This window comes from Euleptes europaea, chromosome 5, assembly GCF_029931775.1.
Source record: "Euleptes europaea isolate rEulEur1 chromosome 5, rEulEur1.hap1, whole genome shotgun sequence".
Taxonomy (NCBI): domain Eukaryota; kingdom Metazoa; phylum Chordata; class Lepidosauria; order Squamata; family Sphaerodactylidae; genus Euleptes; species Euleptes europaea.
In genome coordinates this window covers 113,456,774-113,482,807 of record NC_079316.1, presented here as the reverse complement: position 1 = coordinate 113,482,807, position 26,034 = coordinate 113,456,774, and the positions used below count along the sequence as shown (strand labels likewise).

The window sequence follows — 26,034 nt, the reverse complement described above, 5'->3', positions numbered from 1 at the left end:
GGTCTATAAAGGAAGCCACAGCCCTCAGTTTGCAAGATCTGAGCAAGGCTGTCAAAGACAGGACATTTTGGAGGACTGATTCATAGGGTCACCATGAGTTGGAAATGACTTGATGGCGCTTTTAACACACACACACACACACACACACACACACACACACACACACACACACACAGAGGAACAGCATCTGCATGGTAGCCAAGCCAGTTGAAGAGCTCATTTCATTTCCTTACTTCATATTACTGCACGAGGGTGACTTTGAAGACCCCTTCCCCCTGCCAAAGTGCTGCAGAAGTTTCTCTTTTAGATTTGTAGTCTACCCAAATACTAAAAAATAGATTGCTGGCACTCTAATAATAAGCATGGAGATGTTCAGCCCTCCTCTATAATAAAAAACCCAAACCAGTTAACAGGACGAGATTCCAAGTGAACAAACAAACAGCACAATAATACAGATATAGATGAAGGTTCACAAAGGATGCTTAGTAGGTCATTCATTAGGATGGCAACATTCTCACGAAACCAAGGAAGGGGAAAAAAACCCACGTACCCGTACTTGGCTCCTTCATCTTCTTCCATCTGGGTCTGGAGCTGAGCAAACCATGAGAAAAACTAAAGAAAGGAAAAGAGAGCTCAGTTTATGATAACGACATCTACAAATGCAGCAAATCACATTTTTTCCAAACTTTAGTACAACTATCAGGTAGAAAAGTACGCTGTCAGGAGTCACCCCCACCCACAAGATAGAAAAATCAGGAGCACAAGATACAGACAGGCGGCTAAGGAAAAGCCAACCCAGGTGTGAAGTGGGGAATGGGCAGTGTGGAGAGGAAGGGCGATTTCAGCAATTGACCGGGGGGGGGGGGAGTTGGCCACTTATTAGAAGTAGGCTCATTTCATGCACTAGAAGCGGCCCACTCACTAAGGACCGCTTTGAAGTGATGTAGTGTGTGTGGGGGGGGGTAGTTGTGAATTTCCTGCATTGTGCAGGGGTGGGTTGGACTAGATGGCCCTGGAGGTCCCTTCCAACCCTATGATTCTGTTATTACCTGCTGTGCCGTTTCAATCCTTTCACTTTCCATTCCCAAAGTGGAGAAGCCTTTCGCAAGGGTGTCTTCTGTGGATTCCGGCCCTGCAGCTGTCAGTCTTATGGTTAACGACAGTTGCCCCAGGCTGCTCAAATCTTCAATGGGAAGCTGTTTACAAGGAGATCAATAATTTAGTTGATGTACCGACTATTTTACAACTATTTTAACAACAACAAAAGACAGGCTTTTGGTACATTTCCCACATTTACTGGAATTATCCAACTATAAGATAATGCATGCATTTATTCAGTCTCAGTTCTCAAACAGCGCTGGTAGTCAGTAATTAATAATAACCATTAGAAACGCAAGAAAACCATCCAGCCATGACAGATGTACTGCTCAGCTTTGCTACAAATGCTATACAACCATTCTGTTTCAACACACCGTAGTGCAAACCAAAATGACACACAATGCACTGGATTCAGAAGTCATTCTCCATATTTAACATGCCTTGGTAAGCCAGAAGAGTAACTTGGTATTAGTTATTAATGTGAGGAAGGGACAATTAGGAGCAGAAATCTGGCGATAGAATAGGCACACGGCACCATCCATTAGGAGAGGATCCCCGTGCCAATAACCTTGGCAGGCTGTACAAGGTACAGAATGCAACACACATGCCTTTCTGGTTCTCTAACACAGATACGCAGCAACTATCAAATGCACAAACAAACCCTCAGAATTCTGGCCATCTGAAGGTGCAAATGGACGATTCCTATTTTAGCATTTCAGTCACAGCCTTAATAACTAGTAACTGCTTCAAACACCAGAAGGTTAAGGACCGACTCAGACATGACATCAAGCCATGCTTCAGCACTACATGGGTGAGCCTGGCTTTTGCATGTTCCCCTCCTTCCCCCACCAAAGCATAAAGCAACATTTTTCAGAAGACAAGAGCCATCAAGTCGAAGACAACTTATGTCAACCCCACAGGGTTTTCAAGGCTGGAGACATTTGCCGTTGCCTGCCTCTGCCTCGCGACCCTGGACTTCCTTGGAGGTCGCCCACCCAAATGCTAACCAGGGCTGACCCTGCTTATTCTCCCAGATCTGATGAGATCAAGCTAGCTTGGGCCTTCCAATGCATCAGGAAGTAACATTACAATATTCAACACCCGGGTCAATAAAAAAAAAAGTTTCAGTGTTATCAGTCCATAAAACACCCTTTGTTCTGCAGTTCCTGTTACAACAGAGATATCAGCCAACAGCTAAACGCCAGACTGAAAAGCTTGTGAAGATCTGTTCTGAGCCAAAAGGGCAGCTGCTTTGCATTCTCCCTGCATACATTCAGAGGCTAGCAATGTGATCCAGCGATCTTCATCTATAGCACACCGGCTGAGCAAACTTTCCCCACATCCAAGGCTTTAAAGCAGCAATCCTCAAACTTTCTGAACCTTTTCTAAGCATCCTGCGCTTTTCAGAGCCCGCTTTCAAAAGTATCTCTACTCTACTTTCCTTCGCCCCGACATAAAACACAAGAATCTGGATATTAGGAGGGGATTTTTTTACAGCAAGAGTTGTTCGGCAGTGGAATGGGCTGCCTAGGGAGGTGTTGAGCTCCCCCTCACTGGCAGTCTTCAAGCAGAGGCTGGACAAACACTTGTCAGGGACTCTCTAGGCTCAGCCTGCATTGAGCAGGGGTTTGGACTAGATGGCCTCTATGGCCCGTTCCAACTCCATGACTCTATCAGTTAACAGCGAAGGGCAGATGGCACTGAGAGACGGGGCCACTCGGCAAAAGCCATGCAAGCTGCCTGCAACATGAAGACGGATTACGTCTTGAATTCAGAACATAACGGCATGAGCTGGCAGCTGCAGTGGTGCACAGAGAAGAGTCCGGGCTTTCTGTCTGCCATCCTGTTAAGGCTGCCAACTCCGAGATGGGAAATTCCTGGTGGTCTGGGAGGGGGGGGGGGCAGAGCCCGGGGAAGGTGGGCTTTCAGTAAGGGAGGGAGCTCAACAGGGATGCGATGCCATTAGGGTAGCCAGCTCCAGGTTGGGAAATATATGGAGATTTTGGGGGCAGAGCCTGAGGAGGGCGGGGTTTGGAGAGGGGAGGCGCTTCAATGCCATAGGGTCCAATGGCCAAAGCGGCCATTCTTTCCAGGGGAACTGATCTCTGTCGCCACCTGGAGGTTGGTCCCTTACTAACAAAGCCTTTGATGTATCTTTGATTCCCACCTTCCTCCCAAGAGGGTCAGCAGCTGGCTGAATTTGATGGGCAGGTACATGGGGAAGCGCCCCGCAACTGACCCTTTGGGGCTTTAGAAGGGCCATCAGCGGGACTTTGAAACTGTCCCATGAAGTGACCCGCCGACAGAGACCAGCTCCCCTGGAGAAAAGGGCCACTTTGGCAATGGGATTCTACGGCCTTATGCCCCACTGAAGTCCCCCCCCTGGAGGTTGGCAACCCGGCCCCGCATTCACTCCGCCCCCGAGGGGGTTTTGCGGCGCCGCCATAGAAACGCGCCCCCCATCCCTCCCCGCCGCCGCCGCCACGGCGCGTCTCGGCGGAGCAGGATTCGAACCCGGCGCTCCCTCCCCTCCCCCCCCCTCCCGGGCCTCACCTCCGGCGGGGCGGGCGGGCAGAGGAAGGCCTGGCGCAGCTCCACCACCGAGTCGCTCTGCCGCTCGCTGAGAGGCGCCAGGGGCCGCGCGGGCCGCTCCCACAGGCCCAGCCGCTCCCGGGCCTCCGCCGGCGCCTCCGCCATCCTCGGCCGCCGGGGGATGGGGACGGGGAACGAGCGCGCACCGCCGCGGGGGAGCGTCACTTCCGGTCCCGGACGGAAGTGGCTGGCACGGGGAAGCGGCCGCGGGAGCATAGAGTTGAGAGGGGCCCAGTGATGCGCGGCTTCCGGTGCCCCGTCAGCTGTTCCTGGGAGGCGGGGCGGAAGCGCCCCCAACGGCTGCATTCTATTGGGCGTTGGTTTTCGCTGGTGGGCGGGGCTTAACTGAACGGGTGCGGGAGAGCTAGATTCGGTCCAGCTGGCCGGAAAAAGAATGTATTGACCGGAAGTGAGGCCGGCCTGACCCTCGTTGCCTGTTTGCTGGGTCCTGTGGCAGTTAAGGGAACTCATGGGCTCCTCCAGCAGGCCAAACAGTGGGGACGGGGAGTCCCCATTAGGGAGGGTTGCCAACCTCCAGGCGGTGGCTGGAGATCTCCTGAGGTTGCAACTGATCTCCAGCTGGGGTTGGGAAATACTTGGAGGATTTGGGGGCGGAGCCTGAGGAGGGCGGAGTTTGGGGAGGGGAGGGACTTCAATGCCATAGAGTCCAATTGCCAAAGCGGCCATTTTCTCCAGGGGAACTGATCTCTATCGGCTGGAGATCAGTTGTAATAGCAGGAGATCTCCAGCTAGTACCTGGAGGTTGGCAACCCTATCTCCAAATCCAGAACAGTGACAAGTGAGAGAATGATGGGTTCATCAGATGGCAAAATCATTTTTACTTTTGCACAACCGGCAACCTGTTTTTCACTGAGGCAAGTCTCTGTTTAGGTTGTACTACTGATGTGACCCCTCATTTACATAGAGTCCAATGGAGTAAATGAAGACGAGGTTGGGTTGAGCTTCACGGCTTTCTTTATTGGCCAAGGAAGAACAAAACGGGTGATCTCAGACGCAGACTTGATGAGCTCTGCTATCTCGTCACACAGAGGGGGGGCAATGCAAGAGGTTATATAGACAATTGACATTCCAATCAACATCCGATATAGCTTGTCACTGCTACGTCATAGTTTCTACCCCGCCTGTGTGACCATTGCTGCATTTGGTCAATAGACTTCTGTTGTTCCCTAGCAGGCTGAAGCGAAAGTATCAGAAAAGGGGGAATAGGTGGGAGGGAGGCTGTTCCTCCTTATGTGAGAGGGAACATCCCAGCCTTTGCAATGTTTGTGTGTAAGCCTGCTTGTTTGATGCTAAAGAGGGGGGTTAAAGAGGCCTCTGACAAGTGGCTTCTTGGCTGTTCATGTAGCTTGGGTGTCTGAACGTGGTTACTCAATCACAACACTACTTTAGATCACAGGTACAGGTTTTATGATGGAATGCTTAGACATACGTATATATGTGGGGGGTGCTTTCACACATACTGAATAATGCACTTTCAATCCACTTTCAATGCACTTTAACGATAGTTTGCAAGTAGATTTTGGTATTTCACCCAAAGTGCATTGAAAGAGGATTGAAGGTGCATTATTCGGCATGTGTGAAAGCGCCCTCAGAAAGAGAAAGAGAAATGATTGACAGAGAGTTAGATAATGTGTGTGTGTGTGTCCTAGACATCGAAAACTATCGTGTCAGGGAGAAGGTGAATAAAAAACAAATGTGTTATTAGTTTTAGGGTTGTGAGCCTCCAGGTATGGCCCAGAGTTCTCCCAGTATTTTGACTGGTCTCCAGACCACAAAGATCAGATCCCCTGGAGAAAATGGCTGCTTCAGGGAGGTAGACTCTGTGATGTCACATCCCCACTGAAGTCCCTCCCCAAACTCCACCCTCCCCAGGCTCCACCTCCTAATCTCCAGGAGTTTCCCAAGCCAGAGCTGGCAACCCTAGACTGTAAACAGAACTGTGCTGAATGAGGGACAATTCAATTGTGCTACCACCCTTTTGCAATCCCAGATGGTTCACCCCGAGGTTAGCTTTACCACTACATTGTGTGCCTTGTCAGTGGTATTCACATAAGGGCCTTTAGAGTCGCCAGCCAACCAGCATCACACCAAAGATGGTGTCGGCTGCTTTGGGAAACAGTCTACGCATAAAAGCTAGTGACAATTTACTTCCTGTTGTGAGCAATGACTTCAGCATGAGCGAATTGTGTTTCACCCCTCACCATTTTTTCTAGCCTTCCTTTGTTTTTGAGAACCATCATTTCTTGTCTTCTGGTTTGCACACCAGGCCCGGATGTTCCAGGCTAGCCTGATCTCACTAAATCTTGGAAGCTAAGTGGATAGGGTTGCCAGGTCCCTCTTTTCCACCGGCGAAAGATTTTGGGGGTAGAGCCTGAGGAGGGCGGGGTTTGGGGAGGGGAGGGACTTCAATGCCATAGAGTTCAATTGCCAAAGCGGCCATTTTTCTCCAGGTGATCTGATCTCTACCAGCTGGAGATCAGTTGAATTAGCAGGAGATCTCCTGCTACTACCTGGCAGTTGGCAACCCTATAAGTGGATCAACCCTGGTTAGTACTTGGATGGGAGACCGCCAAGGAAGTCCAGGGTTGCTATGCAGAACCAGGCAATGGCAAACCACCTTTTGTCTCAAAAACCTTATGGGTAGGGTTGCCTTGGGGTTGCCAGGTCCCTCTTTGCTATTGGGGCGGAGTCTGAGAAGGGCGGGGCTTGGGAGGGGAGGGACTTCAATGCCATAGAGTTCAATTGCCAAAGCAGCCATTTTCTCCAGGTGAACTGATCTCTATCAGCTGGAGATCAGTAGACTTAGCAGGAGATCTTCTGCTATTACCTGGCAGTTGGTGGTGGTATGAACTACTCACTCAAACTGCATAGTTAAGCTGCAAAAATAAACAGTAGTTGGCTCTGCAAACTGTGATATATTGTAATAAAACATCAAACAATCATTTGAACAATGTAACAGGACACAGTGAAAAAGTCACTGACGATAACAATGTTGTATACAAAAATGGGCCAAAACAAGCAACAAGTACAAAACAAGTGAAGATGGCGCAAGCAAACAAACGCAACAGCGAAGAGTCGCAATAATTTCAAAATGCTCATGATAGGGAACAATGTCTAATAAAGTCAGGTAGGCTCTTGGCTGGGTGCTTGCGCAGTCAGGCAACTCGGAGAAAACGCCTTTCCGGATATATAGCTTACAGCTTCAAATTTCTCTGCTCCCAAACGGGGCTGCTAACTCATTCTGGTTTGACCATTACAAGATCAAACCAGAATGAGTTTGCAGCAGGAGGCTGAAGTTGGTTCCTTATTCCCAGTTCGTTCCCTATTCCCAGTTCCTTATTCACATTTCCTAGTTCCTGAATGATTTTGCGGACATTACAAAAGCTCTACACCCCAAGATATGGATTGGACCACCACATATGATACACCCCCACATTCAGGGGACCGTGCCCTTCGAGATGGCACATGCTGGGTCCTGGTCCAAAGTTCGGTTCTTGTGCCAGCGGCTCCCAAGTGGGGTGCCCCCAGGACAGATGCCCATACAGGCACTGCACCCCAAAATAATCTTTGGACCACCCCAAATGACACATCCCCACACTCCAGAGACTGTCCCCTCCAAGAAGACATGCAGCGGTGCCCGGTCCAAACACTGGTTCTGGTGCCATTGGCTTCTTTTTGGGTTCCCCCCCCAGAAACCTGTATTGCAAAGAGGTTTTGAATAAGGAACTGGAGCTCTGCACCCCAAAATATGAATTGGACCACCACATATCATACACCCCCACATTCAGGGGACTGTGCCCTTCGAGATGACATATGCTGGGTCCTGGTCCAAAGTCCGGTTCTTGTGCCAGCGGCTCCCAAGTGAGGTGCCCCCAGGGCCAAGGCACATGCAGACCCTGCACCCCAAAATAATCTCTGGACCACCCCAAATGACACATCCCCACACTCCAGAGACTGTCCCCTCCAAGAAGACATACAGCGGTGCCCGGTCCAAACACTGGTTCTGGTGCCATTGGCTTCTTTTTGGGTCCCCCCCCAGAAACCTGTATTGCAAAGAGGTTTTGAATAAGGAACTGGAGCTCTGCACCCCAAAATATGGATTGGACCACCACATATCATACACCCCCACATTCAGGGGACCGTGCCCTTCGAGATGGCGCATGCTGGGTCCTGGTCCAAAGTTCGGTTCTTGTGCCAGCGGCTCCCAAGTGGGGTGCCCCCAGGACAGATGCCCATACAGGCACTGCACCCCAAAATAATCTTTGGACCACCCCAAATGACACATCCCCACACTCCAGAGACTGTCCCCTCCAAGAAGACATACAGAGGTGCCCGGTCCAAACACTGGTTCTGGTGCCATTGGCTTGTTTTTGGGTCCCCCCCCCCAGAAACCTGTATTGCAAAGAGGTTTTGAATAAGGAACTGGAGCTCTGCACCCCAAAATATGGATTGGACCACCACATATCATACACCCCCACATTCAGGGGACCGTGCCCTTCCAGATGGCGCATGCTGGGTCCTGGTCCAAAGTTCGGTTCTTGTGCCAGCGGCTCCCAAGTGGGGTGCCCCCAGGACAGATGCCCATACAGGCACTGCACCCCAAAATAATCTTTGGACCACCCCAAATGACACATCCCCACACTCCAGAGACTGTCCCCTCCAAGAAGACATACAGCGGTGCCCGGTCCAAACACTGGTTCTGGTGCCATTGGCTTGTTTTTGGGTCCCCCCCCAGAAACCTGTATTGCAAAGAGGTTTTGAATAAGGAACTGGAGCTCTGCACCCCAAAATATGGATTGGACCACCACATATCATACACCCCCACATTCAGGGGACCGTGCCCTTCGAGATGGCGCATGCTGAGTCCTGGTCCAAAGTTCGGTTCTTGTGCCAGCGGCTCCCAAGTGGGGTGCCCCCAGGACAGATGCCCATACAGGCACTGCACCCCAAAATAATCTTTGGACCACCCCAAATGACACATCCCCACACTCCAGAGACTGTCCCCTCCAAGAAGACATACAGAGGTGCCCGGTCCAAACACTGGTTCTGGTGCCATTGGCTTGTTTTTGGGTCCCCCCCCCCAGAAACCTGTATTGCAAAGAGGTTTTGAATAAGGAACTGGAGCTCTGCACCCCAAAATATGGATTGGACCACCACATATCATACACCCCCACATTCAGGGGACCGTGCCCTTCGAGATGGCGCATGCTGGGTCCTGGTCCAAAGTTCGGTTCTTGTGCCAGCGGCTCCCAAGTGGGGTGCCCCCAGGACAGATGCCCATACAGGCACTGCACCCCAAAATAATCTTTGGACCACCCCAAATGACACATCCCCACACTCCAGAGACTGTCCCCTCCAAGAAGACATACAGAGGTGCCCGGTCCAAACACTGGTTCTGGTGCCATTGGCTTGTTTTTGGGGGGCCCCCCCCAGAAACCTGTATTGCAAAGAGGTTTTGAATAAGGAACTGGAGCTCTGCACCCCAAAATATGGATTGGACCACCACATATCATACACCCCCACATTCAGGGGACCGTGCCCTTCGAGATGGCGCATGCTGGGTCCTGGTCCAAAGTTCGGTTCTTGTGCCAGCGGCTCCCAAGTGGGGTGCCCCCAGGACAGATGCCCATACAGGCACTGCACCCCAAAATAATCTTTGGACCACCCCAAATGACACATCCCCACACTCCAGAGACTGTCCCCTCCAAGAAGACATGCAGCGGTGCCCGGTCCAAACACTGGTTCTGGTGCCATTGGCTTCTTTTTGGGTTCCCCCCCCACAAACATGTATTGCAAAGAGGTTTTGAATAAGGAACTGGAGCTCTGCACCCCAAAATATGAATTGGACCACCACATATCATACACCCCCACATTCAGGGGACTGTGCCCTTCGAGATGACATATGCTGGGTTCTGGTCCAAATTTCGGTTCTTGTGCCAGCGGCTCCCAAGTGGGGTGCCCCCAGGACAGATGCCCATACAGGCACTGCACCCCAAAATAATCTTTGGACCACCCCAAATGACACATCCCCACACTCCAGAGACTGTCCCCTCCAAGAAGACATACAGCGGTGCCCGGTCCAAACACTGGTTCTGGTGCCATTGGCTTGTTTTTGGGTCCCCCCCCAGAAACCTGTATTGCAAAGAGGTTTTGAATAAGGAACTGGAGCTCTGCACCCCAAAATATGGATTGGACCACCACATATCATACACCCCCACATTCAGGGGACCGTGCCCTTCGAGATGGCGCATGCTGAGTCCTGGTCCAAAGTTCGGTTCTTGTGCCAGCGGCTCCCAAGTGGGGTGCCCCCAGGACAGATGCCCATACAGGCACTGCACCCCAAAATAATCTTTGGACCACCCCAAATGACACATCCCCACACTCCAGAGACTGTCCCCTCCAAGAAGACATACAGCGGTGCCCGGTCCAAACACTGGTTCTGGTGCCATTGGCTTGTTTTTGGGTCCCCCCCCCCAGAAACCTGTATTGCAAAGAGGTTTTGAATAAGGAACTGGAGCTCTGCACCCCAAAATATGGATTGGACCACCCCATATCATACACCCCCACATTCAGGGGACTGTGCCCTTCGAGATGGCGCATACTGGGTCCTGGTCCAAAGTTCAGTTCTTGTGCCAGCGGCTCCCAAGTGGGGTGCCCCCAGGACAGATGCCCATACAGGCACTGCACCCCAAAATAATCTTTGGACCACCCCAAATGATACATCACCACACTCCAGAGACTGTCCCCTCCAAGAAGACATACAGCGGTGCCTGGTCCAAACACCGGTTCTGGTGCTATTGACTTCTTTTTGGGTGCCCCCCCCCCGAATCCTGTGTTGCAAAGAAGTTTTGTACAGGGAACTACTGTCCCCTGCAAAAGGACATACAGTGTTGCTTGGTCCACACACTGGTTCTGGTATCACCTGTTTCTATTTGTGGTGGCCCCTGAAAATCCTGTATTGTGAAGAAATGTTTGTGACATTTGTGAGCCTTCTGCACCCCAAAATTAAGTTTTGAGCACCACATATCATACACCACACATCATACATTCAGGGTACTGTGCTCTTCAAGGGGGTTTGTGCTGGGTCCTGGTTCAAAGGCCATTTGTTCTGCCATCTGCTCCTAAGTGTGGTGGCTCCAGGACAAATGAGTAGTTATCAGCTCCCTTAGCATTTGTGTTAAAGGCCCACTTGCAGGTCACTTTATAACTGACAGCCGTTACCTAAGTAATTAAAATTCTATTCAGGGATCTTGGAATCATTCCTTCTTCCTGGGAAAACTCTCCCCAAAACCATTTCACTCATCTGGAAATGTATAGCGAATACTTAACAGTACTTTTTCCGAATAATCTGGGTATTGTGCCTCTCTATTTCTATCACCTTTCCTTTCTAACTAAATGTTCAAAGGTAATATAAAAGCAATCAGTTCATTGTCCCAAGGTTGTGTTAGAACATTTACAAACAGGTGTATGTATGTGTGTGTGTGTGTGTGTGTATATATATATATTGCTGATTCCCCCAAATTAAGAGGAGACCCATCTAACTGGTGTAACACTGTCATTGTCTGCGGTTTGTTAAAATGCCTTGGAAATCCAGACACAATGATCCTGCCTTTGAGGACAAAATCATAAATGCATTCTTGGAAGAGTATCCTTTGCTACAGAGACAAGGCTATCGAAAGAACACTTCCATCTGGGGAAGGATAGCAAGTAAGTTACATTCAAATACTATACAATTCAGGAAATGGCTGTATAATTTTTGGCATGAAGACAGAAGGGGACTAAGAACTAAAACCATTCTAAAGATTCAAGAGGCGGAAACATCTCGTTTTTTAAAGAAGCCTGAAGTTTCACACTCTTCTGTGCAGTGTGATAAATGCAAAGACTGGTTTCCTACAATTAACAGAAGCCATGAATCTATAGTTAATGTTGCACAGCAAAAACCATGGCTTTGTCCCATCTGTGAGGACACCAAAAACAGTATACTTAGCAATGATAACCTATCTGAAGATAATACTGTTGACCTTCATGATGATCAGCTATCTATTTCTGGAGACAATGAGATGAGTCTCAGCAATGGAGAGGTGGTGGTTAGAAATTCTACCTTGCAGCAGATGCTTTCTACAGAGCTACCTGTTTCCACTTCTGGGGAATTTAGAGCTTCATGCTTACCAACCTTTGCAATCACTTTGTGTATAAGTGAATGGAGGAAGATATACTTCAACACATCACAATCTGGATTACAGGCTGGTTGGGCAACTGTGTTGGGGAGGAAAATTCAGGAGTACAATAAATTTTGTGTGTTCACTTTCACATACAACCGCATTAAAAGCAAGAATTCTAGGAAAATAAATGCTCCATTTTGGTATGGCAAAGCAAAATGTAAATTTAACGGGTGCATTATGCTATACATGAGTATTAAGAATAGGCCTCAAAAGGAAGCAAATTCTGTTAGAATCAATATCAATGTGAAAGGAGAAATCTGTCACAAAATTGGCCACGAATACAAAAGACACACACGGCTTCCAGAAAGAATTAAACTAAGAAAAGAACTTAAAGGAGATACTCCAAGTCAGCTGAGGATTAGGCTCATCAATCGTTGTGATCCTAATGCATTAATTGCAGGCAACCACAATGAAATAAGGACTTCTTGAGTACTCCAAAAAATTTCTAGTGAAGGTAATCTTGATGGGCGGACAGACTGCAACATTTTCCAAGACTGCATTAACATACAAGGGAAACAGGATGCTGCTGAACATTTTGTTTATAAAACGGGTCATTCATATGTTCAGTACATTGCTGTATCACCTTTTGCATTACACATGTATATGGAAGTGCAACTTCACCTGCTGTCAGATCTTCAGAGAGTAGGTTTATGTGAGCTATACCTTGATGCCACAGGATCTGTTGTAAAGAGGCAACCTGCAATTAAACACCAAATTTTATACTATGCCTTGTGCACCAGAGTACCCTCAGACTCATCATGTATACTTCCAGTAGCGGAGATGCTTACCTCAGACCAGAGCACTCCTACTATTTCTCACTGGCTGGCATTACTTTCACGTGATGCATTTCGAATCACGGGACGCCATCTGAAGCCTCAGAAAATAGAATGTGACCATAGCTGGGCTTTAATACATGCTGTCACAGAGGTTTTCAATCATGTGACACCACTTCAGTACCTCTTCATGTGTTATGAAGTCTGTGTTAATGATAGAACAATCAATTTCACAGTAGTACATATCTGTGCAGCGCATATGATAAAACTTATAGTTGGACATGTTAGTAAGTTAAAGCTTTCAAGAGATGTGAGGAATGTTTTCCTATACTCATTTGCACTGCTTCAAAATGGAACAACCATACAAGAATGTGGTGAACTTATTAAATGCCTCGCCATTATTTTTGGTACTAAATACATTACAGAGGCTTGTAGGGTGGCAGTCAGCACTGTAAAAGAGGCTTTGAAAAACCAAACAATATCAGTAAGTGATCAAGACTCCCATTTGAAAGATGATATCATGGAGACACCGTTGGACTCTATATATCAGGCATCACCATTTGCCAAATTAATTCCACAAGATAACTTTGAAGATGAGGTGCTGAACAGTGCTTTACAGCCCAACGTCTACTACAATACTGAACTTAAGAAACTGCTCTCTAAATACACTCGGACACTGCCATTATGGAGTGGAATTATGCTGCAGGCTAAACAGTGCCCCCAAACCAGAGACAGTAATTCTACTGCTGAAAATTGGTTCAGAATTGTTAAGAATCAAGTTCTGAATGCCAAGCTTCATCGAAGACCAGCAGAATTTGTTGAGATCATGAAAGATACTATCCAGGGAAAACTACGTGTGGCTGCAATAGGCATCTTCAAGGAAAGCAATCAAAAGAAGCAATTTAAAAAAGGAAGGCCCTCAAAGAACACAGAAAAAATCAAAGATATTCCACATCCATTGACTCTGGAAGAAACTTGGAGCAAACGCCCACAATCAACAGCCAAGAAAGTTCCAAAATACTACAGAGCTCCACCGGTGTCCCTGCACAAAGAAAAAAATGGAGATTCTGACTGTCCTCCTTGGAATGGAACAGCTCGATTACAGAGGAGAAAGATAGTCCTCACAAACACTTGCACCATTGACAATCTTCTGTACATCATTCATATGAGCATGGAACAATACCCACAACTGAAAAAAGAGATCCAGGCATTGCAGAACACTGTGGAAACAGCCAACATTCTTCTCAGAGTAAATGATGCCTTTCAGGAAAAGAAATGGAGTACAGGGAAAATTGAATGGCTGTTGCAATTCGAGAGGTTCAAGGGAAAGAGTTTATGGGACTGCTATGGAACTGAAGAAGAGATGGTGATCTCACAGCTTTCCTACTTCTTGCTTACCATTCAGTACTCCACCTGTGACAACAAAGATTGCTCAAAAAAGGAACATCATGTTACGTCTGCAGAGATGGTTGTGTGGTGAGTATGCATTGCTCGAACGTCAACCAATCTATGAAGTTATGTATGTGATGTCTTGTATCATCATTATTGGTCAGTAAAGTTCTTTTATTGGTTTTATTATTGTGAACATAGTTTGAATGATGCCAAGGAAGTCCAGGAGGCACTAAATTTATTTGATGAACCATCTTCTTTGCCATGTCCCATGCACTTTGTTGTGAAAAAAATGACCATCAATGAACAGAATGCTTGGCTCACATGTCCCCAAGGTAGCAGGTAAGTGTTATATTGTCTATGATGTATTTGTGATTTGACTAATTCAGTCAGATCTTACAGCACATGTGGAAGTCACACAAATATAGATGACAGCACATTGTTCAATCTTTCATCCCTATGGAGGGCAGGTTTTGCAATTTAAATTGGGTTGCAAACCAAACAGAAAAAATGGATTTTCTAGATGTTGGTATGTAACCAGGCCAATTATTTCATTTGTCTATGTAATGTTTTTTCTTGAGATGGGGGAGGGGGGGCTACGTGACAAGGCCAAGTAATCCCCATTTCCCAAACTTGAAATTAGGGTGTGTGTGTGTGCAGCAGTAGGTCTGATCAAGAGTTAAAATGTAGAAAGTGACTTTAAAAATGAAGGATTTATTTTGTCAACTTTATGTTATGAAACTGTGATAAGGACATCATCTGATGACTGAAATCATTCTGATATACTCAAAGCACCCTTTCAATGTCCATTTCAGAATCACTATAAAAAGCACACGCCAATTGGGCTCTCGTTTATTTGCCAATGGACCACCATGTATGCTGCTTATTACTGTTGCAGTCAAAACTCCATACAGAAATACAGACCAATTTGACCCACGGAACTTCCCAGCTGAGATCTCAGTGCTTAGCATTATGTATGTCGCAAGCTCAATTTTCAACTTTCAACACATTATTATGCTTCATTGTAATTGAATATCTATGAAGTAAAAAACCTGATGTCTTCTTTAAATTGTAAGGTAGTCCCCTGTGCAAGCACCGGGTCATTACTAACCCATGGGGTGATGTCACATCCCAGCATTTACTAGGCAGACTTTGTAAATGGGGTGGTATGCCATAGCCTTCACCAGTCATGTACACTTCACCACCAGCAAACTGGGTACTCATTTTGCCCACCTCAGAAGGTTGTACTGCTGAGTCAAACCTGGGTCGGCTACCTGGACCCGACTTCTGTCAGGATCAAACTCAGGTAGTGAGCAGAGCTAGGACTGCAGTACTGCAGCTTACCACTCTGCACCACAGGGCTCCTGATGTGCTTTCTACTTGCTCATAAAGTCAACAGGAAAAAAATTAGACTGCATTCCTCCCATCTCCCCACCCCAACAGTGCAACACATTAACAACTGTATATAATAAACAATTATGTTTTCTCTTGTCCAGATACAAAGTTGTTGGCATAACTTATAACACAGGACAACATTTTGTTTGCTTCCATAAATTTGGAATGAAGGGCCACTGGCATCTATATGATGGACTGAAGGAACTACAGAGCTCAGGACATGGCAACATAGAGGCTACAGAAGCTGTCTTCAGCAATTTTCTCAAACGACATCCATTTCCCAACCACATTGTTGCTGTACGTCAGTCGTGCACCTAATGTTCCTTGCCTCACCTGGAGAATAGACTCACATTTCCAGGGAGAGTCAATAAAAAGCATCTGAAACAAGTATGCAGTTCCATTTTTGTATGATTTATAATTTCATGGTCCATATACACTAGGATCACAGTTAGCTGTATTGTCAACTTCCTTGGCATCAGGGCCATCAGTGGCCAAGGGCATGTAAATATATTTTCTTGTTCCTTAAACATAAGGGTGTAGCCTCCTTGGTGCATTCAAAGTTAGCTCCCAAGAAAAGTCCCTTACAGTTTCTTATTCAGATTTTCCATGGCTTTGGACAAGGACAAAGCATATGCCCTCTCGGATGCCAGAAGCGGTGTTTGGACCGGGCACCGCTGTATGTCTTCTTGGAGGGGACAGTCTCTGGAGTGTGGGGATGTGTCATTTGGGGTGGTCCAAAGATTATTTTGGGGTGCAGGGTCTGCATGTGCCTTGGTCCTGGGGGCACCTCACTTGGGAGCCGCTGGCACAAGAACCGGACTTTCGACCAGGACCCAGCATGTGCCATCTCGAAGGGCACAGTCCCCTGAATGTGGGGGTGTATGATATGGGGTGGTCCAATCCATATTCTGGGGTGCAGAGCTCCAGTTCCTCATTCAAAACCTCTTTGCAATGCAGGTTTCTGGGGGGGGGACCCAAAAACAAGCTAATGGCACCAGAACCAGTATTTGGACCGGGCACCTCTGTATGTCTTCTTGGAGGGGACAGTCTCTGGAGTGTGGGGATGTGTCATTTGGGGTGGTCCAAAGATTATTTTGGGGTGCAGTGCCTGTATGGGCATCTGTCCTGGGGGCACCCCACTTGGGAGCCGCTGGCACAAGAACCGAACTTTGGACCAGGACCCAGCATGCGCCATCTCGAAGGGCACAGTCCCCTGAATGTGGGGGTGTATGATATGTGGTGGTCCAATTCATATTTTGGGGTGCAGAGCTCCAGTTCCTTATTCAAAACCTCTTTGCAATACAGGTTTGTGGGGGGGGAACCCAAAAAGAAGCCAATGGCACCAGAACCAGTGTTTGGACCGGGCACCGCTGCATGTCTTCTTGGAGGGGACAGTCTCTGGAGTGTGGGGATGTGTCATTTGGGGTGGTCCAAAGATTATTTTGGGGTGCAGTGCCTGTATGGGCATCTGTCCTGGGGGCACCCCACTTGGGAGCCGCTGGCACAAGAACCGAACTTTGGACCAGGACCCAGCATGCGCCATCTCGAAGGGCACGGTCCCCTGAATGTGGGGGTGTATGATATGTGGTGGTCCAATCCATATTTTGGGGTGCAGAGCTCCAGTTCCTTATTCAAAACCTCTTTGCAATACAGGTTTCTGGGGGGGGGGCCCAAAAACAAGCCAATGGCACCAGAACCAGTGTTTGGACCGGGCACCTCTGTATGTCTTCTTGGAGGGGACAGTCTCTGGAGTGTGGGGATGTGTCATTTGGGGTGGTCCAAAGATTATTTTGGGGTGCAGTGCCTGTATGGGCATCTGTCCTGGGGGCACCCCACTTGGGAGCCGCTGGCACAAGAACCGAACTTTGGACCAGGACCCAGCATGCGCCATCTCGAAGGGCACGGTCCCCTGAATGTGGGGGTGTATGATATGTGGTGGTCCAATCCATATTTTGGGGTGCAGAGCTCCAGTTCCTTATTCAAAACCTCTTTGCAATACAGGTTTCTGGGGGGGGGACCCAAAAACAAGCCAATGGCACCAGAACCAGTGTTTGGACCGGGCACCTCTGTATGTCTTCTTGGAGGGGACAGTCTCTGGAGTGTGGGGATGTGTCATTTGGGGTGGTCCAAAGATTATTTTGGGGTGCAGTGCCTGTATGGGCATCTGTCCTGGGGGCACCCCACTTGGGAGCCGCTGGCACAAGAACCGAACTTTGGACCAGGACTCAGCATGCGCCATCTCGAAGGGCACGGTCCCCTGAATGTGGGGGTGTATGATATGTGGTGGTCCAATCCATATTTTGGGGTGCAGAGCTCCAGTTCCTTATTCAAAACCTCTTTGCAATACAGGTTTCTGGGGGGGGACCCAAAAACAAGCCAATGGCACCAGAACCAGTGTTTGGACCGGGCACCTCTGTATGTCTTCTTGGAGGGGACAGTCTCTGGAGTGTGGGGATGTGTCATTTGGGGTGGTCCAAAGATTATTTTGGGGTGCAGTGCCTGTATGGGCATCTGTCCTGGGGGCACCCCACTTGGGAGCCGCTGGCACAAGAACCGAACTTTGGACCAGGACCCAGCATGCGCCATCTCGAAGGGCACGGTCCCCTGAATGTGGGGGTGTATGATATGTGGTGGTCCAATCCATATTTTGGGGTGCAGAGCTCCAGTTCCTTATTCAAAACCTCTTTGCAATACAGGTTTCTGGGGGGGGACCCAAAAAGAAGCCAATGGCACCAGAACCAGTGTTTGGACCGGGCACCGCTGTATGTCTTCTTGGAGGGGACAGTCTCTGGAGTGTGGGGATGTGTCATTTGGGGTGGTCCAGAGATTATTTTGGGGTGCAGGGTCTGCATGTGCCTTGGCCCTGGGGGCACCTCACTTGGGAGCCGCTGGCACAAGAACCGGACTTTGGACCAGGACCCAGCATATGTCATCTCGAAGGGCACAGTCCCCTGAATGTGGGGGTGTATGATATGTGGTGGTCCAATTCATATTTTGGGGTGCAGAGCTCCAGTTCCTTATTCAAAACCTCTTTGCAATACAGGTTTCTGGGGGGGGAACCCAAAAAGAAGCCAATGGCACCAGAACCAGTGTTTGGACCGGGCACCGCTGCATGTCTTCTTGGAGGGGACAGTCTCTGGAGTGTGGGGATGTGTCATTTGGGGTGGTCCAAAGATTATTTTGGGGTGCAGTGCCTGTATGGGCATCTGTCCTGGGGGCACCCCACTTGGGAGCCGCTGGCACAAGAACCGAACTTTGGACCAGGACCCAGCATGTGCCATCTCGAAGGGCACGGTCCCCTGAATGTGGGGGTGTATCATATGTGGTGGTCCAATCCATATCTTGGGGTGTAGAGCTTTTGTAATGTCCGCAAAATCATTCAGGAACTAGGAAATGTGAATAAGGAACTGGGAATAGGGAACGAACTGGGAATAAGGAACCAACTTCAGCCTCCTGTTAGCAGCCCTGTTTGGGAGCAGAGAAATTTGAAGCTGTAAGCTACATTGCATATCCAAAGGCTGAAGAAGTCACTTTTGGTGACGAAAGCTGTAAGCTATATATCCGGAAAGGCGTTTCTTCCGAGTTGCCTGACTGTGCAAGCACCCAGCCAAGAGCCTAGCTGACTTTATTGGACATTGTTCCTTATCATGAGCATTTTGAAATTATTGTGACTCTTCGCTGTTGCGTTTGTTTGCTTGCGCCATCTTCACTTGTTTTGTACTTGTTGCTTGTTTTGGCCCATTTTTGTATACAACGTTGTTATCATCAGTCACTTTTTCACTGTTTCACTGTGTCCTGTTACATTGTTCAAATGATTTTTGATGTTTTATTACCTGGCAGTTGGCAACCCTAGGTTGCCGGCTCCGGGTTGGGAAGTACCTGGAGGTTTTGGGGGTGGAGCCTGAGGAGGGCAGGGTTTGAGGAGGGAAGGGACTTAAATGCCGTAGAGTGCAATTGCCAAAGTGGCCATTTTCTCCAGGGGGGCTGATCTCTGTTGCCTGGAGATCAGTTGTAATAGCAGGAGATCTCCAGCTACTACCTGGAGGTTGGCAACCCTACCTATGGGTTTGCCGTTAGTCAGCACTTCCCACCACCACTAGTTTGCATGCGCGTTGTTACATAAATGTCACCATTGTCTTTTGAAAACTCATCACAATTCTCTTGAATGACAACAGAACTTTACTAGTTGTTATGTCCAGTAGAGAGAACGCTTTGCAAATGTGCACAGCGACGGGGCTGTATCCTGCCTGGGCTCTCCTCCCTCCCTGCCACTCTTCCCTTTTCAGCAACTCTCTGGCTTCTGTGCCTCGCTCTCCGCCTCGGGTGGGAAGGCAAAGGCGTTCAGCTCCTGCTGCAGGATTTCTAGCTGAGCCACAATCTTGTGGATGGCCACTTTGATGGCGCCGTGCTGCAGCTTCAGTTTATTGTTCTCTTCCCAGAGCATTTTGTTCCCTCCCTGGAGGCTGTGGAGGGCCTGTTTCTCCTCCAGGAGGGCCTGGTTCTCTCTCAGCAGGGACAGCACAACTTGGTTCAGCTTCTGGACTGTCAGGACAGCCTCGTTCTCCTCTGGCAGGGTCAGGGGAGTTTTGGTCCTTTCCAGGACTGGCAAAGCTCTGCTTTCCTCCTGAATTTCTGGGACAGCTTTAACCACCTGGGACAGGGTAGCTTTGGCGCTGATTTCTTGGGCCGCAGCAACAACCTTGCTGGTTTCGGCGACGGCAGGCTCTTCCTTCCCTAATATCTGGACAGTGAGTTTTTCCTTCTGGAGGACTGGGATAGGTTTCTTCTTGTCGGGGAAGATGTTTTCCGGGAAGAACGTCAAAGCGACATTGTTTTCCCGAAAGACCTGGAGGGCTTTGTTCTCGTCTCGGAGAACTTGAAGGGCTTTGTTTTCTTTGGCGTTCTGGAGCCCTAATGTTGGAAGGCTTTCAACTAGAGGCTTATTCTCTTGCTTCAGCACTTGCTGGAGGCTCTCATCATAGATGACCTGGATGCCCTTGTTCTCCATCCGCAAGCACTGCAGAGCCTTATTCTCTTCCCGGAGGGCCCGATTCTCCACCCGCAGGGCTTTGTTCTCTTCCCAGAGGGCTTTGTTCTCCTCCCAGAGAGTCCAGTCGCTACGGATCTTCTTGCCAGCGTGTTTCTGGAGACTTTCCGGAGAGGGAGAGAACGCCGATTGAATGTAGGTTTCGTTCACCCACTTACCATCCAGGAAGACAAAGGTGTCGTCACTCAGCTTGACCCGGGGCGGGATGTAATCCATCTTCTTCACCTTCCGGCAGCTTTCTTGAAAAGATGGAAGACAGGGTGAGGGTCTTGGACTACTGCATGAAATAGAGAGAGTCGCATAAAACAATTTTGCTTGGGAAGTCAGCAAGAAAGTATTCGTTGTATGACTCTGGAATAGAACAATAGACCAGGGACCAAAATAGACTGGATTAGCTTCAGACTAGAACCCACTGCACACAACGCATAGTTAAATTGTGGAACTCCCTGCCCCAGGATGTGGAGATGGCTGCCAACTTGGAAGGCTTTAAGAGGGGAGTGGGCATGTTCATGGAGGAGAGGGGTATTCATGGCTTCTAGTCAAAATAGATACTGGTCATGATGAGTACCCATTCTCTCCAGTATCAGAGGAGCATGCCTGTTATATTGGGTGCTTTGGAACACAGGCAAGATAAATGCTGCTGCAGTCGTCTTGCTTGTGGGCTTCCTAGAGGTACCTGGTTGGCCACTGTGTGAACAGACTGGTGGACTTGATGGGCCTGGGTCTGATCCAGCAGGGCTTTTCTTATGTTCTTAAACTTCAGAGAAGAAATCACTTACATTAAGCAAAGGAACAAAGCAGTAAAACCTATTCCTGAACTAGTGCAAGAAACATGTTTTCCATCTTGTTTGCCAACTCCTGGTTACAACATTTCAGCAGATGTAAATTGGACTCTTCTGTATTGCATGCTGTATTGGAAAAGTCTTGACAGTAATGTATCTCAGCATTCCAGGTTCATTTTGATGCTGTATTCTTAATATCAGCAAGTCAGTGTCCTCTCTGTAATTTTTCTTTCCAATATCTCTGATTTCATTTATCTCTCTTGTACAGGGGTGCATGACTGATCTCTTTAAGTATTTGAAGGGCTTAGAGGAGTGCAGGGAGCTGTTGCCGTTGGCAGCAGAGGAGAGGACTCACAATAATGGGTTTAAATTGTGGGAGGAAAGGTACCGGATGGATATTAGGGAAAAATTTTTTACAGGAAGAGTAGTTCAGCAGTGGAATGGGCTACCTGGGGAGGTGGTGAGCTCTCCCTCCCCGGCAGTCTTTAAGCAGAGGCTGGACAAACACTTGTCAGAGATGATCTAGGCTGATCCTGCATTGAGCAGGGTGTTGGACTATATGACCCTGGTGGCCCCTTCCAACTCTATGATTCTATGACATATGGTTTGAGATTGCATGTGGGTCACCAATCCCCCATCCAGTATGGTCACTCAGCAGGCATTGCTGGACTTCACTGATCTTGGTTGTCTGGAGATCAACTGCAATAGCGGGAGATCTCCAGGTGCTGCCTGGTGGTTGGCAAGCCTCCCTGAAATTCGTAAGGTCGAGGGGTGGGGCCTAGTAAAGGTGTATTTTCACAATGTGGCCTACTTAGTTCCAATCAAAGTCAATTCTGGCCCAGGCAACTGTTTGAGCTGCGTGCCCCTTCTCTGTGGTTATCTGTTGCTAGTCCATTTCACTTCACTCCTTTTTGCCTTGCAGTCTCCCATCCTGCTTTTTCATATTTTCTGTGGTTCTCACCATCATTTACAAAATAACATAATTAATGCTAAGAAACATGTAGAGTCAAGCATTTAGAAGAAAAGTAGGCTTTTATATGCCGACTTTCTCTACCACTTAAGGGAGATTCAAACCGGCTAAAAATCACCTTCCCTTCCCCTCCCCACAACAGACACCCTGTGAGAAAGGTGGGGCTGAGAGAGTGTGACTAGTCCAAGGTCACCCAGCTGGCTTCATGTGGAGGAGTGGGGAAACAAACCCAGTTCACCAGATTAGCCTCCACTGCTCACATGGAGGAGTGGGGAATCGAACCTGGTTCTCCAGATCAGACTCCACCGCTCCAAACCACCGCTCTTAACCCCTACACCACTCTGGCTCCCAGCTGTGGATTGATAACAGTATTCCTAGTAATCTAGTTTCCATTTACAGGGTTGATCTACATTTTTCAACGTGTGTTGGCCATGATGATGAGACATGCGTAGAAAATATACTTGAATAAAACTAATCTAGAATGCATTTGCCGGACTCTTGCCTGTACCTGGATCGTGTCCGGCTGCCCCCTTCCTTTTTAGTGAGAGTGAGTGTCTGGGGGGACGGGCGTATGAAGAACATCAGAAGAGCCCTGCTGGATCAGAAAAGTCCGGCATCCTGTCTGACAGAGCGGCTAACCAGTTCCTCTGCATGGCCAACAACAGGGCATAAAGGCCAAGGCCTTCCCCTGAGGTTGCCTCCTGGCTCTGGCATTCAGAGACAGACTGCCTCTGAATGTGGAAACTCTCTTCAGCCACCATGGCTAGTAGCCTCTGATAGACCTCTCCTCCACGAATCTGTCTAATCCCCTCTTAAAGCCATCTATGCCTTTGGCCATCACCACATTTTCTGGTAGTGAATTCCACGTTTTAATTATTTGCTGTGTAAAGAAGTATTTCCTTTTGTCCGTCCTAAATTTCCTTCCCAACAGGTTCATTGGATGCCCTCGAGTTCTAGCATGTTGGGAGAGGGAGAAAACATTCATTTTGTCAACTCTCTCCACCCCGTGCATAACTTTATAAATTTGTATCCTGTTTCCCCTTAGTTGTCTCTATTCAAAACTGAAAAGTCCCATATTGCACGTTAGGGTTGCCCGTCTCCAGTAGGTATTCAACAGTGAGCAATCACTATGGCTATAATTCCTTCAATCACACAAAATAAACCAATAATATCCAAGACAGTATAAATGCAATACTGTATTAGTGGCTGATGATGTCCTGGGGTTACAACTGATCTCCAGGCGACAGAGATCAGTTCACCTGGAGAAAGTGGATGGTTTGAATGGTGGACTCTATGGCACTGTGCCCTGCTGAAGTTCCTCCCCTCCCCAAACTCCGCCCTCCTCAGGCTCCGCCCCCAAAATCTCCAGGTATTTCCCAGCCTGAAGCTAGCAACCCTATTAAAAGTCCTTATTCCAAACCTCATCCGACTAGGGTTGCCAACTCTGGGTTGGGAAATACCTGGAGATATTGGGGTGGAGCCTGAGGAGGGTGGGGCTTGGAGAGGGGAGGGGCTTCAATCCCATAGAGTCCAATTGCCAAGGCGGCCATTTTCTCCAGGGGAACTGATCTCTGTTGCCTGGAGATCAGTTGTAATAGCAGGAGGTCTCCAGCCACCACCCGGAGGCTGGCAATCCTTCATCCGACCCAAGCTTTATTGGTGGATCTCCTCCATCCTGGCACAGACTGGCTGCGGCTCAGTGAACGCTGCCCACGTTGCTCCTCCTGACCCAGATTGACCCCTGGCATTTCAGCACTCTTAGAGCCGCGAGGGGCTCCTCTTCAGATGAGACTAGTGAACTATGCCAGAAGGGCACTGTTAAATAGGGCCAAGATAAGGGTACTCACTTATTTTTTGTCGTGAAACTGTCCTTAGTGGTTTCCTGTCCTCCGTACACTTTCCAAACACTGTTGGCTTTACGTCTGAGGCATAGCCAGGACCACGAACGCGAAGTCCCTGAATGTAGGCCTCCACCTCTCCCTCCTTTCCACAACTGCCTGCTTGTGCGCAATCAGCACACTCCTCCCAGAGACGTGCAACAAAAGGCATGCGGGTCAGCGCCATTGTGATGCCTGGCCAGTGTCCCAGCAGGGCCACGACACAATCGGGGGGGAGGGAGGAGGGAGGTAAGTGGGATGCAGATTTGGGAACTTCCCAACCAGGTTGGCATCAAAAGGATCTTCTGCGGATACGTCCGGTCTGGGATGACACCTCTGTTGGCAGCCACTGTCTCTCCGGCTGATCGTGGGCAACCAGTGGTCATTCAGCTCCCCGCTGTAAACAGGACTTAGCGAGGCCTACTTAACAGGGGGGTTGTGAGGACAAAAGGAATTTATCGTCGGGGAAAAGTTGAGGTGCATCTTGTGTCTCTGTGCCCTTTTTAAATGGGCCTTACAGGTGCAGGCAATGTCAGAACTAGTCTTTTGGAGTATGAAAGGCAACATGGAGTAGTAAAAGTGTCACTTAACCTTGGAAGAGCTGGGTTTAAATTCCCACTTAGCCATGCACGATCTGGGCCGGCCCTGCTTTCTCACAATCGCTAGCCTCATAGAATGGTTGCAGTGATGAGAAGGAACCAACCCCACCTGCTCTCCCCTGACCTGGGGAGAATAAATGGTGCCATAAGGAAGAACTGCAGCTAATAAATGTCTTAACTAAATAAATAAGATGTCCAAGAACTTCTCATGGAAATTGGAAAACTCCTAAAAGTTATTTCTGACCAGCCTCGTGAATTAGAAGTCAGGGGGGCGGGGGGTGGAGAGCCAGTGTGGTGTAGTGGTTAAGAGCGGTGGTTTGGAGCGGTGGAGTTTGATCTGGAGAACCGGGTTTGATTCCCCACTCCTCCACATGAGCAGGGAACTCTGATCTAGTGAACCGGGTTGGTTTCCCCACTCATCCACATGAAGCCAGCTGGGTGACCTTCGACTAGTCACAGATCTCTCAGCCCCACCTACTTCACAGGGTGTCTGTTGTGGGGAGAGGAAGGGAAGGTGATTGTAAGCCCGTTTGATTCTTCCTTAAGTGGTAAAGAAAGTCGGCATATAAAAACCAACTCTTCTTCTTTCTGTATCCTACCCTTTCATGGCTGAAAGCCCAGACTCATTCCTGGGAACGCTGGCTGTTGCACCTTTGTGAGTGTGAACTACCGACACGACCAGCTCCTAACTGTTCTCTATGTTTTGCTAGGCACAGGAGAGTAGCCTGCCCCATGGGATACGTAGTCCCTTCCAGCACAAACTGTAGGTTTACAGCTTTGAGACTTACCTTCGGGAGGGTTCAGAGTCACGCGGCGGGGTGCCTCTTTATTTATGAAGAGCTTTTTTTCCTGCAGGTTTCCAGAGGGACCTCACTTTATCTCATGGACGTTTAAAGGCAGCTATTCCTACACTAATACTGTCCGGATTTTCCATGTTGCTGTCACTGATGGTGTAAATGGAGAGTCATTAACCACTTTCACAGCAGAGGGAAAAGATTCGAGTCCTGCAGCCCCTTAAAGACCAACAAGATTTCCAGGGTAGCTTTCAAAGTCGAAGCCACCTTCACCAAATGACAAAGGGTGCTTTGACTCTCGAAAGCTCATACCCCCCAAAATCTTCTTGGTTTTGAAAGTGCTCTTGGACTTGAATCTTGCTCTTCTACTGCAGATGCGCACTAGGGTTGACAGCTCTGTGTTGGGAAATACCTGGAGGTTTTTGGAGTGGAGCCTGAGGAGGGCAAGGTTTGGGGAGGGGAGGGGCTTCAATGG

The 26,034-nt window shown here is 48.6% G+C and overlaps 2 protein-coding genes across 2 annotated transcripts in view; both read right to left on the bottom strand.

The window, feature by feature from the left end:
• The window catches only part of COG3 (component of oligomeric golgi complex 3), a 39,960-nt gene extending 35,799 nt beyond the window's left edge, over positions 1–4,161 (bottom strand). The window contains exons 1-3 of the mRNA XM_056850550.1: positions 3,652–4,161; positions 1,050–1,196; positions 551–612 (exon numbers count right to left, since the gene is read on the bottom strand). Of these exons, the coding sequence (XP_056706528.1) occupies positions 551–612; positions 1,050–1,196; positions 3,652–4,161 (719 nt within the window). The remainder of the gene's footprint in view (positions 1–550; positions 613–1,049; positions 1,197–3,651) is intronic.
• A 15,611-nt stretch (positions 4,162–19,772) lies between these two features.
• On the bottom strand, positions 19,773–20,753 carry CBY2 (chibby family member 2). The gene has a single exon (XM_056850549.1). It carries the CDS (start codon positions 20,751–20,753, stop codon positions 19,773–19,775), a length of 981 nt encoding a protein of 326 aa, XP_056706527.1.
• Between the last annotated feature and the right edge of the window lie 5,281 nt (positions 20,754–26,034).

What these genes read in the sequence shown, in the direction of transcription:
- CBY2 (XM_056850549.1), bottom strand. Translation starts at nt 20,753, where the DNA reads ATGGATTACATCCCGCCCCGGGTCAAGCTGAGTGACGACACCTTTGTC.